The 19,816-nt window shown below is 33.3% G+C and overlaps 1 protein-coding gene across 1 annotated transcript in view; it reads left to right on the top strand.

Annotated features, from left to right (window-relative positions):
- The window catches only part of CPS1 (carbamoyl-phosphate synthase 1), a 115,351-nt gene that overhangs the window by 48,136 nt on the left and 47,399 nt on the right, over positions 1 to 19,816 (top strand). Inside the window, exons 17-21 of the mRNA XM_016158607.2 lie at positions 345 to 489; positions 1,871 to 2,081; positions 3,448 to 3,646; positions 7,200 to 7,376; positions 10,749 to 10,867. Coding sequence (XP_016014093.2) covers positions 345 to 489; positions 1,871 to 2,081; positions 3,448 to 3,646; positions 7,200 to 7,376; positions 10,749 to 10,867 — 851 coding nt within the window. The remainder of the gene's footprint in view (positions 1 to 344; positions 490 to 1,870; positions 2,082 to 3,447; positions 3,647 to 7,199; positions 7,377 to 10,748; positions 10,868 to 19,816) is intronic.

Below are 19,816 nucleotides of genomic sequence, written 5' to 3'. Positions count from 1 at the left end.
TTTCTGGTTTCACAGAAGCCTAGCTGCTGAAATAATTTCATTTCCCTCTGCCTGATTGCTCAATTATTTTCTCTTTTTCCTAAATTAGTTTGATTTAATGTCATATCAGCACTTTGAATGGCAAGCCTCAATAATGTAAATCAAGCATATTCACTGCAGGATGCTATTCCTAGTGCCTCGCTGATTTTCTGACACATTGTGCCTTCTGGAGAGTAGAGGAGGATGGAGACTAGGCTTGAGGCTTTGGTGCTGACCAGAAGTTAGGTCAGCGCATTCTGCCAAACATCCACGTTTAAACCAGTGCCTTTTCTTACTCTTTGATATCTTTTGTCACTGATTTTCAGGCCTTTGCTATGACCAACCAGATTCTGGTGGAGAGGTCAGTAACAGGTTGGAAAGAAATAGAATACGAAGTGGTCCGAGATGCTGATGACAATTGTGTCACTGTCTGTAACATGGAAAATGTCGATGCCATGGGTGTTCATACAGGTAGGCAAAGAATCTTCAAGAATTATAGTAATGCCATTGGCTCATGTCTCTGATGGCCTATAGCAGCCTTCATTCAATTCTTTTCTTTAAATTACCATTCTTAGCTGACAGTGATAAACTTTTATATACATGTAGTTTTTATAGTATTGAATATACTTTCACATGTTATTTGATCTTCATAAAAACCCTATGAAGCAAGGCGGGTGTTATTATCCTGATTTCATTTGAGAAAGGGGTCAAATATAAGCAAGACAGTGAAGGTAAAATCTATAGGACTTGGTATTGAGAAGTAAGGAGTGAGATTAAGAAGGCTTAAAGTAGACTGGGGTGTTAATCACCAAGTGAATGGGAAAATAGCCACACGTTATAGAAATAGGTTTCTTAGGAAAGGAAACTAGTTAGACTACAGGGCAAAGACGGTGACTTAGGATTTAGAAATGCTAAATCTGAGGTATAGGTGGAACTGTCAAGAAGAGGGTGAAGAATGTGGAACCAGAATTCAAGAACAGAGGTCTGTAGAAATAAAGTAGATACAAAGTCATTTTAAGTCGTTGGTATAAAAGAAATAATTGAAGCTAGAAGCATATAGTTAAGTATTCAAGGGCATAGACATAGAAAGAAAAAGAATAGAGTTCAGGTCTGGACTTTGGGAAGCATTTAGATTTACAGGGCAGGAAAAAGTAAGATTTGGTGTTGAAGAAAAAGAAGGGAGTGATAGGAAGAAAACCAAAGGAGTAGAGAACCAAGTAAGCTAATGTAAGAAAATATTTCATAAAAGAGCTTTAGTTTTAGATGTATTAAATGCTTTGAAAGGTTAAGAATGAGGTTTTAATATGGCTTTTGGATGTCCGAAAGGACAGTTTCAATACAAAGTTGATGTCGGCCATATTGAAAAGAATTATATGGCAATGATTGATAGGAAGAATTGGTAAACTTTCAAGAAGTTAAGACATGTTAAGAATGAAAGATAGTTCTTGTGATTTTCTGGCAATGTTGGGGAAAGTTTGGGTAAGTTTGGGTAAAGAGAAGATAATATTTTATAGAAAGAAGAACTTGAGAGAGAGAAATAATTTGAGATGAAGAGAAGGAAAATTTAAAAAGTTAATGTCACTCCAGTAAGTAAATGACTGAAGCCTTCACAGCTAGATAAACTTGGAAATTGTTAGAGGGATTTCTGTAAATGACGTAATAGAATAATACAAGTAAAGCAAGAATCGAATGAAATAATACCTGATATTCCTTTTATGTATTACCTTAAGATAATTCTTTTCCCAACAAACCCTTAGACCGTTCTCTGTCTTGGATCACACAAATAGATTAAGTCCCTAAAGTTGGTTATTTAGATATGCTATCAAATAACAAGAGCTGCTTGGATGTACAGGTGATTCAGTTGTTGTGGCCCCTGCCCAGACGCTCTCCAATACGGAGTTTCAGATGTTGAGACGTACTTCAATCAATGTTGTTCGCCACTTGGGCATCGTGGGTGAATGCAACATTCAATTTGCCCTTCATCCTACCTCGTTGGAATACTGCATCATTGAAGTGAATGCCAGACTGTCTCGAAGCTCTGCCCTGGCCTCAAAGGCTACTGGGTAAGACTGTGGGTTTGCGCATTCTTCACAGAGAGAGTTGGAAAATTGAGAGCTAGTGAAGACTGTGCTACACTTACAAACTATCACCCCCATTTCTGTATGCTGGCTTCAAATCATTTAGGACCCTAAGGATATGGTTATTAATGAGATTGCTGCCAGACTGAGGCAAATGGTATTGCTAGCTGGCTTTGTTTGCTGGCTAATCAGAAACTAATGAAGATCTGGGTGGTCAAAAGAGGCTGAGAAAAATCTGCTTCTTAATTATACTTTGCAGATGTTGTTTAAAAGTGCAGATTAGTCTTAATTTTAGTCCTCAACTGGCTTCTTCAGGTGTAGCAAATGATAGACAAATACTATAGTTTACTTGACTCAAGCATTCAATACACATTATTTTAACAAAACTTGACAAGAACAAACAGTATAGGTTTTTCTACTGGTAAATGCTGCAACCAAAAAAATAATTTTGCTATCAATTTAACAACTGCTAGGGAGCATAACTGGAGGGAAAATTAATTAATACCTTTTGTTTCTATTAATAAATTTCACCTGTGGCATTTAAATTATATGACATTTAAATGAACAAAATATTTACTGCTAAAGATTTCTTTATGTAGTTACTCAAAGTTGCATGGACTGGCAGAGGGCATGTTGCCTGAGGCAAGAGTCAGGGGAGCCAAGTTCTTCTTCTGCTTCTTCTACTGACTGTGACTTTGGACACATCACTTATTGTCTCTATCAATTTCTTCACCTATTAAGTGGGGGAGTTGTACTAAAGGACTCATACATAATTCTATCATTCCATGAATTACTTTCTCAAATACAATTACTCAAATTGACATTCCAGAGGATAGTCAAGTTCCCAGAGTGTTAGGTTTGTAAGGAATCCAAAGTTCAAAGATAATTTGAAGACAGAGCAAGGACCCTAACTTGTGATGCCTACATTTTCTGATTATTATGTACCCCACAGTATCAGCTAACTCCACTGTCTTCCCAGGTGCAGACCTGTATATATTTTTTTCAAAAGAGTATTTTGCAGATTCTTATCTTAGTAGAGGTTTTACACAAGTGAGCACTTCACTTATCAAGGAAGCTATTGATTTTGAATTGAGGAGGTGAAGGTTGGGAATTGTAGCACTGCATCTCAGACATAGAGAATAAATTCTTCTGGAATCTGTGCCTCTGTAGTTTATCATGACACATTATTTTATAAGTGGCTATTAAATATTTATACAGAAAAGAATCAGATGTGCTTTATACCTTGATGTGGAATAATACTAGAATTTCTAAGAAGGATGAATATATGTTTTGGGCTGTTTTTAATACTTATTGCTGAGAGAAAAAAATTAATTTGTCTCTTTCTTTATAGCTACCCATTGGCATTCATTGCTGCAAAGATCGCCCTAGGAATTCCACTTCCAGAAATCAAGAACGTTGTATCAGGGAAGACGTCAGCCTGCTTTGAACCTAGCCTGGATTACATGGTTACTAAGATTCCTCGCTGGGACCTTGATCGTTTTCATGGAACATCTAGCCGAATTGGTAGCTCTATGAAAAGTGTAGGAGAGGTGAGTTGTTGGTTTTTTTTTTTTTTTGTCCTTGTTCTCAGTTATTTTGTCAAATTTTTAACACCGTTGTCTTGATTGGAATATATGTAGCAATTTTATTTCCTCTCTAGTGTTTCCACATCTCTCTATTTGACTGTTAACATAAGGCATTTGTTACATGACCATTTAATGGATTGATTCTAAGAACATCCACACTTTCGAGCATTCTAAGAGCATTAGAAAGGAGAGGTCATATATGTGGATATATAATATATACATGTATGTAAAAACACTTTCATATTTATATAACCAAATTGTAATATATGTTATAACCAAATCAAGAAAATAGACGACATAAAAACAACATGGTGTACAAGAAAGATCACTTAACTCAGATTAAGAATTCAACTTTTGTCCTTTCATGCAAATTGTGGCTGTAACCCCTGTGGGCCTCGCGTCCCACACCTGTAAAAGGAAGGAGCTGGACTGGACGATCTCTCATAGCCCTTTGAGCTCTAAAATCCTAAACTGAGAATGCAGTTAAGCCCCCTTTTATTGTACTGAAGTGTTCTAAGCTTTTAGCAGCTTTCAATTTTACATAGTATTCTATTTTAAATTTTAAATTGAAGTGAGCTTTTAATTATTCCATCTTCAAAGAAACAGTACTGCTTGTGCAGGCAGGAAAGAAATGAATTCAGATTGTTACCTCTGAGATTCAGTCTCTTGCCTCTCCTACCAAGGCATTTATTTCATTTTGCATCCAGGAGGCTTGGCATAGTAGAGAGGACATGAGCCTTGGAACCAGATGAAGTCGAGTTTACTCTTGGTGTTGCCACTTACTAGCTGGTGACATTCATGCAAAGCACTGAGCCTCAGGTTTTCCATCTGAACAATGGAGATGATAATACCTACTTTGGGGGTTATTATAAGGTTTAGGATTAATGCATGTGTTTAGTAATATATTTTAAGGTAGATTCATAGCACACTTCCAATAATGTATCACATCAGTGTTACTATCATTGTTTATGGGTAGAATTTTTGAATACCAGCAGTATGCACAAATCTCAATATCTATCTATCTATCTATCTATCTATCTATCATTCATCTATCATCTATCATCATCTATCTATTTTACTTTATCTCTATCTCTGTATGGTCAATGTAGGAGTTCTATGTCTAAGTACATAAGCCGGTTAGATTACAAAGCAAAAAACTATTTGTGACATATTGTTTTATATTGGCCTTCATTTGTCCTATGACCCAGATTGTAACCTAAACTCAGGCTAACAATTTCAGAAGTGCATGCCACTAATCACAAAAATACAGCTTAAATTCATCACCAATCCAGTGGAAAAGAAGAAAAAAAAGCATTTTATTTTATCAATCACATTCACATGTGAACAGCAGAACTATTGCTATTTTGGTTTCCTTAGTTTCCAAGATATTAATGGAAGATTTTAAAGTAATGATAGATAAGGAACAACTTGACCTTTTAAATGAAAATGTCTTACTAGTTGTAAAAGACAAGTAGTAGTTTTCTTCCTTCATCGTTGTTTTAAATCTTATTTTTTCTTTCATGCTTCAAGGTACATAAGAGAATAAGAATTCAAATGCCACGAAAAGTTTTGTTGGTAGCATTTTTGCCAAATAAACAACTGTTATTTAATTTACATTTGGTGTGAAGTGGCCCTTTTCATAATGTTCACAGTAAAATTTGTAGGCCAAAAAATAAGAGATAATTTTCTAAGGTTTCATTTAGGGCTTATTTTCTGAGGGATTTTTATTGTCAGTTAACTTTAACACCTTATATTTAGTTCAACTCAAGTTAGTAAACATTTCCTGAGTTCTTATTATGTGTGCAAGTTACTAGGAGTATACAACAGTGAATAAGATATTAATTGTGACACATCTGTAGTAGGTGGTAAGTTCAAAATAGTAACCGAACCAAATATAATATGAATTACACTGTGGTAAAGTTTAAATACAGCATTTATATACAAGTGTTCTTAGACTATTTTTTGTTATTCCACTGAAAAATGGTGAAATTTTCACTTAATGAATGTGAATTTTTTTAATAATGTAAAGCGTTAACAAGCACAATTTTGAACAAACACAGTTATATATTTCTTTACTGATCTATAGATAGGTTTGCTTCCTTTTATTGACTTTACTCCATATACCATTATGTACAGTGTACTTAATCAAAATTTATGGTGAGTCATTTAATAGAACTAGTGACTTTAGGGCAAACTTTTAGATATGTAATAAAAATTTTATTAAATGTTCAAAAATATTTTCTTAATTTGATAGTAACATAAAATATCTTATTTTTGGCAGCCTCTCCTTGCCGAGGCTAGCAAATCTATGAACAAATTGTCTAACTTTTCAAATACCACTATGCCTTGCAAATTGCATATCTGAATTAGACTAACGTTTTATTTATTCTCATTCTTGAGAATCTTCCCTTATTTCTAATTAAATTTGGAGCAGTGTAAAAAGGTTATTTGTTTGGTTTTAGTGATCTTCGAATATGTATCTCTTGTCACACAATTGACATGAAGATTTACTTAACTGACATTCGTGGGAATTTGGGTCTATTTGAGGAATCATGAAAGTTTACTGACAGCAGCATTATGACTGTTATTATTTTAAATTGAAGACCAAAATTATATAGCAATCTATTATTCCATAGAAAGATTCAAAGACAGTGTTTATGCAACGAAAATAACTGAGTAGGCTTCAAAGTCAATTTAAGTTTAGTTCTGACTTATAACTTGTCCAAACTAAATCACCACATGGTTTTTCTAATTGATTAGTGTACAATCATCTATAAAGATTGTGGGAAGGCACATTGAATTTGTCATGGAGAATTTAGTCTTCACCTATGCTCAAATCTGAATCTGTCAGTATTTGTTATTATTCTTGAGATTCTATTAATATTAATGCTTAGCCATAAAGAAAGCTAAACTGTCTTGGATACTGACTGATATCTGTTTAGAAATAGTACTGTTTTTGTGTTAATGTATGTCTGGTTTTTCTTCATTTACTTTCTATTCTAAAAGACATCTACACAAAAGCAAGATCTTATTAAGGAAAGGTTGATACATTCTGATCATAGATTTCTTATTTTAATATTATGGTCAGTCGAAGGTACAGGTGACTTTCTCATCGGTCTCAGCAAATACAGCTAAAATCTCTAAGTGGTCAAAGACTGACCTAATGTTGAAGATTCATTATATCAAAACAATGGAGAAAAGGAGAGAGGAAGAAAAATAACTCCTAAATTTGAGTGGTATTCTTCTGATAGATGTTTTATTCCTAAGTCTTTTCTAAGATGTATTCCTGTTCTAGTTTTGCTTATATATATATATGTGTGTGTGTATATATATACGTTTTGCTTATATATATGTTTCAAATGTGTGTATGTGCATATACATATATGTATGTATATATACATATATATGCGCATGTATATATGTATATATGTGTGTATGTATATATGTATATATATGTATATGTATATGTATATATATACTCTTCCTTTAAATAGGAGCTCTTAAATGTGTATTACAGGTCATGGCTATTGGTCGCACCTTTGAGGAAAGCTTCCAGAAGGCTTTACGGATGTGCCACCCATCTATAAATGGTTTCACTTCCCATCTCCCAATGAACAAAGAATGGCCATCAAACCTAGATCTCAAAAAAGAGCTGGCTGACCCGTCCAGCACCCGTATCTATGCCATTGCCAAGGTAATATGTGACAAGGGGCACAGAGTTTCTTCTTTTTTTTTTTATTTTTTCCCCCAGAATATAGTAAGCCTGGACTTTAAAGCAAAACTGAATTATCAAGTGATTTTGGATTCAAGGATTTTTGGAAAAATTTTAATTTTCTTCAATAGTATTAAACTGAGAACTTTGATGCATTTCATCAGATTATTTTATAATTAATGAAAAATTACCCTGTTTTATTTGACTTTAAGCCTGGACTTATGGACACATTACAATTTTAAGGGATGATCATATAAACTGTTCCTTCCTTTTAGTATATATCATATCAATACTTTTAAGTAGATTTGATATTTATCATTTCTTATCATTCTCATAACTTGAGTTTTGAAAGTGTGTAATATTGTATTTTAGAAAGGAAGATGCATAAAATAATATCAGTATGGTTAAAGACTCTAGAATACTCTATTTGCTTCCTTTTCTGTTTTTAAACAACATACTATAAAGAACTTCCATGATTATCGGTTTTTCTATGTAATTATTTTATTGGTCTCCCTTTTAGAACAAAAAAAGCCCCACATTTCTCACTTCCACTCACTAGTTCCCTTTATGCAAATTAAATGCCATATTAATCTCCCTTCATGTTTACTAAGCTTAGAGTTTTGAAGTCTCAGCTTATCTGATTTTATAAAAGGTGACTTGGGCAGCTGGGATCTGTCTGGTCAGAAATCCCTGAATGGCTTTTTGACATTTAAGGAAGCTTAGGCATTAATCCTCTAACAGTGTCAAACCACAGTGGAGCTACAAAGCTCCACTGACCATTGTGTGTGTGTGTGTGTGTGTGTGTGTGCGTGCGCGCACGTGCGCGCGTGTGTGTGCGTGCGCACGTGTGTGTGCTCACGCATGTGCGTGTGGGTTGAGTGTATGAAAATATGAATTTTGTCTTTAAAAGAGGAGTTTGGGTAATTCGTCTTTGTTGCAACAGAAAAATGCTGTTAGTGATTCTGAACTCACTGGAACATTTATTTCCATGTATTGTTGAGAGTCCAGCAGAGAGGGGAAGAAAGGGAAGGAATGTTTTCTTCATTCGTAGAATGTATACTCTTTGCCTTTATGGTTTCTCAATGTGGAATATTTACTTCCCTTTGAAATCTTGGGAGATGCTAGTATATTTTGATAGCTATTTCTCAATGTTGAGTTTCAAGGTAATAGAGAATTAACATTTTTCTGTGGGGATAGTTAGTGATGAAAAGTTACTCCAGAAAGCCATTTCACTTTCTTTATTGTGCCTACGTCAGTCTTTTGTTTAAAAAGCAATTTACCCCACTTGTATGTGTATGCATATCTCTATTTACATATTTTTTTTTTCCAGACAAAGTGCAGTTAAATGTATTCTTTTCCTTAAGTCTAGTTATCATGCTTCTGCCATTTAGAGGCAGATGAAAAAGGGAAGTTTTTCCAAACTCCCAGTGAGGCTGTATAACTCAAGCAAATCTTTTATTTTTTTCTAACAGACTTATAAAGGATGAGGATTCTGGGAATGTGTAGAGATTCTTTCTTGCACAGAGCACCCTATATCTGAGCAAGAAGTGCAGGGTCTGAGGTATAAATTATCATTGGCCAGAATGCCGAGAGAAGGAACTGCTTTCTGTTTGTTAGAGGTCATCATTACTGTTCATTTCCACAGCAACCAAGAGCTTGGTGATTTTGACAAAGCGTATAAGAACTGTGGAGGGCTGAAGGGGAAAAAGAATGAAGGGAGAGTGTAAATCTTCGCTTGCTTTCATGATTCTTGGAAAAGGGCAACTTGCTCCAAGGCCCGATTTTTGCAGCAGTCTTATTTCAGGATGACTGGATCATCATCTCTTTTGGTTTGGGGAGAATACTGGACATTATTTTTGATTTGGGGAACATTAAAGTCACCTCAAGCTTATGTGGGGTCATTATGAACTTCATTACAGGCGTGCAACATGGCAAAGCTGTAGTGCTCGAAGATGAAGTCCCAAGATGGGTAGGATCTTGCTTCCTGTTTGAAACTGCAGATGTCACTGTATATTTTACCTCACAGTGAAATGACTACAGGATTCTAAGTTTTGAGTCAATCACAGGGTGATGGCTATGTGCGATTGTGTGGAAACTCCCTTTGGTTGGTCACAGTGCACTAACTTCAGGTTCTATCCCCCTCAGAGTTTTGATGACCAACAGCTAATTGAGCTTAAATCACTTAGAGAATAAGAAAGAATATTAAATCCTCAGGAACAGGGAGAATTAAACAAAAGAAACATAAATAGACTTATGAAGTGAACAGACCTTTGAGTATTACCATTAGATGTCATCTTATTCTAGTCAATGGAATTGTGAGCTATGCTATATCTCAACACATAATTACGGTCTCTTAGATACTAGAAATAAGTAAAAGTTTTAAGAAAATTAAGTTCCCTGGGTTGAAATGTAACAACAGAGTTATTAGTTGCATGTATTTCTTAATGAGATATAAAAATATAACGTGCTATTCTAAAATATGTTATTTTGGAATATTATCATTATTTTTCATTTGGTAGAAATATCTATGTATGTAAAGTAATAAAGAATAAGAGTAGACATCTTTTGAAAATAAATTTTTTGGTTTTGAGAGTTTACTTCTTTTTCAGTTGCCTTACCTAGTCAGCCTAATGATCCACAGTTATAATTTTACTTTTGAAAAATTGCTAAACTAAGCTTCAGAAAAAGGCCAAACTGCCTATCAGAACATTTACATTACATTATTTTGGAATTTACATTATTTTGGAATATATTAGGACTTTGTAAAATACCTGTGCAAAAGTAACTAATTCAAAATAACTTTTATTCACAGGCCTCTGTGAGGGTGTATTCTATAGAAATAACACCAAGTCAAATTTGATCCATATACTCTCACTGACTAGTTTCTTTGAATGTCGAACAAAGTGAAAAAAGTATGCTATTTGCTAAAGGGTAATTATCCAAAATACAAATAGAATGATCTTTATAAAGATTCTAGATTTTCTTACCAATTTGGCTTAATTATAGTTTAAAAAGATTCCCTTCAATTCCAAAGAGATGTCCAAAATTTAGGGTATAATTGGTAACTGGTCATATAGATAGTAGGAGGCAAAGCCTTTTAGGGGGATTTTCTGAGCACACACCTCTCTGATTAACTCTGGGCACCTCCTTTGTATGCCATTCTAGATATAATTGACAGCATCTGTAGGTTTATTTGGAGCAACATCAATGATATGATATCAGTTTCATGTTTCATGTCTCAGTCTATAGCCTCAGGCTCTCTGAATAGCATGGAGAGGAATGGCTGCTATTTATTTTCAATCAAATAACACATTTATGAAATATTTGCCAAGAAAGTATGTCTTCTTTCGGCAGGCCCTGGAAGACAACATGTCTCTTGATGAGATTACGAAGCTTACCTCCATTGACAAGTGGTTTTTGTATAAAATGCGTGACATTTTAAACATGGAGAAGACACTGAAAGGGCTCGACAGGTAAGGCAGCCTGGCTCTGCAATTTTCTAGATACCTTCTGTGCAATTTTCAAACAGTCTCCTTCTTACCCTTAAGCATTTGGCCAAAAACTCTGCTTCGATGAGGTAAATAGTGCCAAGGTTATAAAACGGTAGCCATAGCCAGAAGAAATGTGGGGTTTTTAGATGTTTACTTACCTATTAAAAGATATCTATTAATATTTGAACTATCTTCTACCCCCACCCTTGCTATCAAATATAGCAATGTTTTTATTAGGTCTTTGAATTTATGAAAATCAGTGTACATTTATGAATTCATGTGCTATTTAATTACCAAACATTACCTAGATTTAAATTTGAATAATCAAGAGTAAAATTCATTTTTTCTATACATTTTCTGAGTTTTAAAGACTGTTTTCTCTTAATATCAAGCTTCTCATTCTGTATGTTGATGGGCATGTATATTCCTTTTGCATTCTACTGATATTTTTAACATTGAGACTTCTAGTTCAGCATACAAATAAACTACATTCGTTTCTGTTAATAGTCTTTACCTCTCACTAATTTACATTTTTATCTCCTTAATGGCCAATTATTTTAAAATTTTTTATTTTATGTTCAGAATATTCTGATAATGTCAGTGCTTTAAAATCTACTTTTTAATTTTTTTGAGGAAAGACCATTTGTTGGGGCACCTTAGGATTATAAGGTCATGGATAGGTTTTGAAAATGTATTTTTGATAAGAGGAGCATTTATTATCAATTTAAGAAATACTATATAATCCTCTTTAGTTTCTCCCTTTTAAGAGAGCTCTGAAATACACTACTATTGGAAAGAAGCCTCACCCACAAGTGTAGGCAAGTGTTCAAAGAAGGAAAAAAAATTGGTAGTGTAAACTGTTCTCAAATGATTTGAGAAAATGTAGAAAAATTAATCGCTAAAAATGTAGTTGAGGACAGTGGAAGATTCAAAGCCTTGATTTCTCAACTATTTAGCAACTGCAGTGTATACTTGGGTCGCTGTGTTTATTTCAACAAGACGCATATAAACCAGGCACTGAAAACACCTGCTGTTCTTTTTGAGCAAAATGAGGTTCTTTTTCATCTACCTATTCAACAATTGCCCACAACAAATGCTTGGTTTTGAAAATTGGCAATTTCGATCTTGCTCGTAAGTCATCCTTTCTAGTGATCACATAAAATGAACAGTAGATAGCAAATAAGTTAAGAATCGAGCCTACACATTCATCTTAGAATTGTGCTGACTTGAGATGGTTTGTGATGCCAGCAGAACTTCCATGTTGAATTATATATAGTCTGTTCCACCGTTTTCAGTCTTAGAAAACTGATTTCGAATGTCTATGAAACTGCTCCAATTAAACCACATGAGGGTGCTAGAAACATACAGTATGCCAATTGTAGCAGTGGAAGAGACCTGGGGTGAAAAACAGCAGATGTTATTGTGATTTAAATTTCCACTTGATAAACATTCTGATTTTTGGACAAATCCGATGTTTTAATTGAATAGTTTTTTTCTAACAACCAGAAAGCAGATTGAAATTCTAGCTAAGCAGAAATAACTGTATATTGATAGTGATAAAGGTCCTTGGAGGATTAGAATGAGTCACTGTTATAGGTCACTTATAATACCTTTCTGACTTCTACATCCTGTTGTGTTTATTTGCTAATAATTTGACATTTTCAGTCTTCATTTTCTTGCATAAGTATATTTGTACATAGAAATATTATTGTTCATAATTATCTATATGAAACACTTTATATAAAGCTTTTAATAATTTAAATTATTCTAAAAAATTCTACTTACAATTATACTTATCTCTTATTTCAAGAGCTCAACAGATGGTTCACGGTGTTAGTAAACCTAAACCCTGAATTCATTATTATCTGAGTGATATTTTACTGTTTAATTCATTTCTTTTTGGATTGTCCTAGATGCACACTTATCGATTTGACGAATGTTATTTAGAGATGTTAAGTAAATAAATAAAGATAGATGACCACTGAAACTACCATTCATTGGCACATAGGAGTCCAAAGTTAAAAGAATATTGCAGCAAATGGAGTGTGTAGGACTTGACCTTTCTTGCCTTATTTTGGTTATCTTCACCCTTAGCATCTTCTGCTTATATCAATTATGACATTTTTCATTTTTCTCAGTCTCTAAATATCTAGCAAGACTCAGTCATCAAGGTATATATATATATCTCCAACAGTAATGATATCTTTCCATTAACAGTTGGCATTATATGGCAGAATTTTGTATTGCCTGTTTAGAGAAAGGTTAAGAAGATCACTTATTCTTTTTCATTTGCATTTGTTTATGGTTTACTTTGTTTCAAGACCTCAACTTCTTCAGTGTCGGAAAGTTGGCTCTAGGATAGGCCCAGGAGCTAACTATTTATTTTGCATAATTTGAGAGGACCCCAAAATTCACTTGGCTCAACATATATTTCGTGTTGATGTGCCCATGTAGCTTTCCACTTTTCTTATAAGTTCCTGGGAATGAAGGCAATGGGGATCTCAACTGGGAGAAAAGGAGAAACTGAATGAGAGGATGAAGTATAGAATGCTAGACGTGGGTTTGGTTCCACCTGGTTCCTTTTTGTGCACTGGAGGGAGCATAGGCTATGGAGCCAGTCAGACAGATTGCTGTGCAGCCTTACCCACTATAGAATCATGGGCACGTTACCTCACTCATTCCCTAGTCTTGTATTCTCCCTGTTAACATCTATTCATAGTTTGTGAAGACTAAATGATATAAGTGTAAAGGACGCTTGGTTCGTAATGAGTGCCCAAGAAGGTTTCCCTTCTTTCTCACTGAAAATGAAACTGCTACTTGTTATAATGAAGAGCATTTTGTGTTTTTACATATATGCATTTAAATACTCATTTGCAGAGTCACAATTTGCATTTGCTTATGTATTTTGCAGTGTATCATAATTTTCTTTATGATGAATTGTCACTTATTTTAATACTACACTTATATTTCTAAAGAAAGCAATGATAACTAGTGATGCAAATGCTATTATCAAAAGATCGATAGCACTCCATTAGGCTAATAAACAAAAATCCCTATCTATAGTTGTTAATCATGCTAAAATTCTTTTAATATTCAATAAACACATTCACTAGCAGAGAAGACTATATCACTCAAATTGGTGGTCAATTACTTCCATTTACATAGTCACCTCAAATAAAGTTCAGAACTTGGCTCCCAAATTGAATATTCCTATGTATTTAATCTATGTGTGAATATCCACAGACTGGAGTGTGGAAAACAAAACAATGATTGTAGCAAGGTCAGCATTAAAAAAATAACTGATGAGTTTTTCATGTCTATGTAAAAGCAGAAATTACAGTAAGAAGTCCCTTTCCTTGAATGGTGGAGATAAACATGTATCATGCCACGGATGATGAATAAAATCCCAGCCTTCTTCAGGGTGATGTAATAAATTAGATGAGTGTTAGGATAACCCACACCACATTCCGACTCTTGCACCCATAAGAACTCAGTTTGCCATCATAGCAATGGCAACCGTCCTAAGACTTCCAGAGCAATAAGTATTCTTACCAACTTAGGTGATAACTGCTATTCAGACAGTTTCAGCAAAAAATTTCTCTTTTCCAGTTGAGTACACTGACTTTCTCTTTTTCCTCTTAAATTGTTTATTGCTGCCCAAGGGCATGCTAGGAGAGTTGACTGTTCTAGGCAGTTCCCCAAATTTATAAGCTGGAATAGTGACATTAATCGACCTAGAGTGATCATATATTTTACAGTGGATTTCTTTAGGTTTTGGAAAGTTTCTTTTTACTCAGTGTGATGTGAGTTGTATCATGTAGGATTCCAATGCTTGTTATGTATATGCATTGGAATTCAGATGTTTAATCTATTAACTTCACCTTACCAGATCACTTTGTAAAGAATTTTTAAAAAGTTAAGTCTGTCAGAATTTTCAGTGGTGCTACATTTGCATAAGCCTTATTCATTCCCTACTGAGCTAGCCAAACTTTAATATGCCTATTTTCCCTACCAACACCAACTCTTTCATGCATAAATGCTCCTCCCATATAGCATTTTCATCATTACTCACTGGATGAAAAATATGCTTATTTTCATCTATTACAAACTACAAAAATCTCAGCTATAGTCCTTTCTTCCTTTAGTACACTGACAGATTCAACTTTGGTCATGCAAATAAATCTGGCCTGGAGGCCAGAATTGCAAGTGCTGCAAATCAAATAACTAAATAAACAAAATGATGTATTTAAAACTCTGTTTATACAGATACTTGAATTTTGATTCAATTAAAATGATTCAGAATGCCTTCCAAGTATAAAATAATAATCCCTAAATTCATTGACTACATGTGAAACACTGTTCATATTATTTCATTTAATGTTTACTACAACCTAAGGAAGTTAGTAATCACCCTGATTTTATAGATAGTAAAGTGAAGCACTGAGATATTTAGCAACTTTCTTGATATCACCTGCTAATAAATAACAGAATTGAGGTAAAACCTGAGCAGGACTCCAGAGCCAAAGATATTTTATATTTACCCCGTGTGAGATATGTATGTGTATATACACACAAATATATCTATAAACACATGCATGATTGTATATACATGTTTGTGTATATGGATTCACACATCGATGTTTTGGTATGTGGAAAGGCAAATTACATATAACATTTGGAGGAAATAAGACTACATATAATAGACACTTTCAGTATAGTTCCAGTAGTCAAAAAAGAAATGATATCCTTATCACCACAGAACCAGCACATGTAAAAAAGTTTCAGCTATAATAGTAATTAGTAGACAAGCCCAGGTACAAGGACCTCTGAGCTGAACCCCTTTTGCTATATGGAAGGAAGGAAGTTGACTATAATAAAGCTTGTTTGTAAGCAGAACCTATTTCAGGATATTACACCCCAAACATTTTTATTTATTTAAAATTGGATTAGCAATTTTAGATTAAAAGGCAATCATGATACTTAAAAAAAACAGACAAAAAAATATGAGACCTCCGGTTGCAGCTCTGAGCATCTGCTCATCTTCTGCATGTGATTCTTTTTAATTTTTTATTTCCTGATTTTGATTTCCTGGTTTATTTAGCTATTTTTGACTAATAATTGCTGCTTCTTTTGCATTTTATTAAATTTGGGCAATTTTTCTGGAATGGCTCATGTTGCTTTTTTTTTTTTTTTTTAGTACAGCACTACTATTTATGTTAACAACATTGTGGGTAACTATTTTTTAAAAAATCTATTATCCATCATAGATGTTCAAAAGTAGGGGATATGACGATTGTGATATAGGTCATTTTATATAGCAGTATAAGAGACTAAGATTTTGAATCTATTTCTCTATTAATTTTTTATATAAACTTAATTTACTACAGATTATTGCATAATATATCCAAATATTGCTTTCTCTCATATTGTGTAGGTTTCATGTTTCTAAATATTTGAATCCTGATAATATTAATATTCTCTTCCCTCTTCACTGCCACTTACTGCTACATTCAATGTAGTAAAAAAAAAAAAAAAAAGAGTAAGTGCACTTTTGAAGGGCCTAATATTCATATGACTATCATTGTGTTCAGTGTGATAAACTACATCCATTGGTGAGTGCTGAAAAATCATAGGTGTGCTTATGGCTTAGGAAAACAATCTAGGGCAAGCCTGGTGAGTTCCACTTGGGCATTCAAGTGCTAAATTGAGCTCAGTAAAGTTGGCCATTTCTCTACAGCCAAAAACTTCTGGCAGATGTAATAATGCAGGTGTCACCTTAGCTGGAACACTCCCTTTGAATGTCCTCTCCTACACATATTAGTTCTATTGACTTTTGATTTAACTTGTTCATGAAGCATGACAAAACCAGACAAGAATGTTTTGTGATTATATTTGATTGAAGCTTCCGGGGGGAAAATGTCACCTAAAAGTTGTTAAACTTAGATATAAGACAGAGAAGGGACGTTACTTCACTTTCTAATGATAATTTATACTTCCTGGTAGGAAAAAATTTATAATAAATAACTTTAGCTTTAAAATATATTAAACATAGAAGTTATATAGGGAAAATATATGTCCTATATATAACATATAATCAACTTATAATTTTTACAGTACTTTGTTATGACATATGTTATTGTTTTCCCCACTCCAGTCTGTGGACATTCTAAAATATACTAAAATGTGGATATTTATTATATTGAATATAGAATGGGAATGTAAATGGTTGGACACTTTAGTGGAACTCATTGATTTGATTTGCAGAAAATGGGTTATGTCCTTTGACCTCACTATCAACTCACACTATTATTCTAAGTCTCAGTTTCACCCTAGTAAAAAAGTACTCCTTTCTCATTTTACTAGGCAGCCGTGCAGCTAGATGAATATATATTATGTGTGAAGTAATTATCGTAAAGGAAAACAATTTTATCAGTTACTACATGTTATCATTCTATAGTTTTTGTCTTCATATCCTAAACCATTTATCTAATGAAGCTTGCTTCAAGAATACTAAAAATTTGGAGTTTACAAAAAAAATTCATTTTCTCTCTATGAAAGAGGAGTATTACTGTGAGAATTTCCATGCCTCTGTGAACTAATGCCAAAAATACATTTTATTTTAAATTTGTTTTTGTGTTGCATGTGATAAGATAGGATATTGTAAGTGATGTCATAGATTTGATAGGCCTTGATTAACTTTATTGAATCAGCTATAATAAAATTTTATATCGAATGTTTAATGTTCTGAGTATCCTCATTAAATTCATTATTTAAATAGTGTTTTCATAGTTTTGACAAATAATTGTGCATTTTGAATGCATGAGAGAGTACTTGATTCTAGTATGGGCTAGATGAATTACTTAAAATGTTTCAGAATGATATTCGGATCATTCATAAAATTAATCATATATTTTCTTAGTATCGATTCTTATATGCTCAACTGTTTTAAAAATTTTAAGTTGGTTTTAAATAATATACAGCCATAACTTATAATAGTCAAGAATTAATAGATTATTTCTATGTCAATATCTCTGATCTCAGCATGATGGGGTATTTATTTGATGGCATTTCTCTTTATTAGGATCTTTTATTAGACAAAATGTTATTTGTTCATGTATTCAGTCATTAACATTTATTGGGTACCTTTTATGTTTTAGACATGTTACTAGATCCAATGCCATTTGTTAATGATAATTGGTAATCATTAACCTGCCTTCAATGAGTTTTTAATCTATTTTTGAGGATGAAATATATATACATATCTATATATAAACATAATGCTGTTAATGGACCAATAAGAAGCAAAAACACAAGGCTGGAGGTTAAAAACCAGCTTTAAGACCTTTGCATATGTTACCTCATATAAATCTCAATTTAAGAATTCCTAGAAGTTATACAACCCTGTCTCATATTTCATAGATGAAACAATGGCTCATAATGTTTAAGGAAACTTTTCAAAATTTCAGAGGTAGTGCGTGTTCAAGCCAGGATTTGCGTTTAGGACTTTCAGAATAAAAGGACAGTGTTTTTCCTTCATTATATTTCAATGTCATGAGAGCCAAAGGAAGAGTGAATTTCAAACAAAACAAATAAAATAGGAAGACACTTTCAACAATATTGCGTGGTTTAGGTAGAACGGAATGGGAGAGAATTGAGCAAGTCCTCCAAATTTGATGATGTGGAGGTAGGAGTCATAGCTAGACTCTAAGGACCAAATGTACAATGAGAAAGAGGAGGTAGATAAATGGACGAATTCTACTTAAGAAGTGACAAATTGTGTTTGCTCTTCTTTTGTTATATTTCTGCTATGTTTCATAAAAATGAAAATCTTTCTATAAAGAAATGAAGTCTGTGAACAGAAGTTAAGGTGGATATTATCTACTTATTTGCTCAATGTGTGTAGTTGAGCCACACAGTTTCATTCATTGTTCTATAATTGTTACATGTAAGCTAGTAATATCTTCCAATTAAATTGTAAATCCCATTAGGACAAATTCTAAATACCATAATTACTTAATATACTTTTATTATAAGCTTTTCTTAAGAGCTTCTGCTAATTTGTGTGTATGCAGAATAGAATTCACGATTCTAAAGTACAGTATCAGTTCTGAAACAGATATGACTGGTTTCCAATTCTTTATTTACCATAAATTTTTTGAAAATTTGCCTTGCATAGAGTAAACAATAATATTCGTATGATACTCTGCCCGTTAAATAAATGAACTATTCTTGGTAGAAAGTGAAAATCAGAATCTCTTTGTCATGTCAAAAATGGTAAATTGAAGTAGAGGAAAATGCATTAAAATTCCTGGCTGCTCAAAGGGTCTCTCAAAATTATTAATTGAAAAATGTATAGTCCAAGATATAAACTTACTCTGTCGTGGAACACATTGTAAATGAGCATCTCTAGGTTTTCATTTTTGAATGACTATATATCTCTTAATTAGCCTGGAAAGCTCTGAATAAACTGTTTCCTAATAGAAGGGTATTTATCTAATTATTTTATATTGCCAAATTGGGATTATATATACTATAAGAATTATAATATTTATATAGACATAAAAATCTCTATTGCCTTTTGAGAACATGTGGTTTTGATAAAAAAATATTATTCAGGTTTTCAAATTGGAAATTTTCAAAACAGTTTTTCTGAGAAATATTCATAAATATTTACAATTGTAGTGAAAGTCTGATTTGATTAACCAGCCAAGAAAGTTAAGGCAAAAAACATATACTTATAGTATTTATAATACAGAGATCTATATTTCTCTGGTGACCTTAAAGTACATTTCTGTTATAATACAGGTAGAAAATAATCACTATTTTATTTTTGTGGGTGGTGAAACTAAGTCACAGTGAGATGTGTGTCATACGTCATGTCACATCAGTCAGAGGAGAGCAAAAAATCTAGCCTGGGGTTTCTGCCTTTGG

Source organism: Rousettus aegyptiacus, unplaced genomic scaffold (assembly GCF_014176215.1).
Source record: "Rousettus aegyptiacus isolate mRouAeg1 unplaced genomic scaffold, mRouAeg1.p scaffold_m13_p_2, whole genome shotgun sequence".
In the NCBI taxonomy this organism is placed as follows: Eukaryota; Metazoa; Chordata; class Mammalia; order Chiroptera; family Pteropodidae; genus Rousettus; species Rousettus aegyptiacus.
Note: the sequence above shows the minus strand (reverse complement) of the source record. Positions and strands in the feature narration are given on the sequence as shown.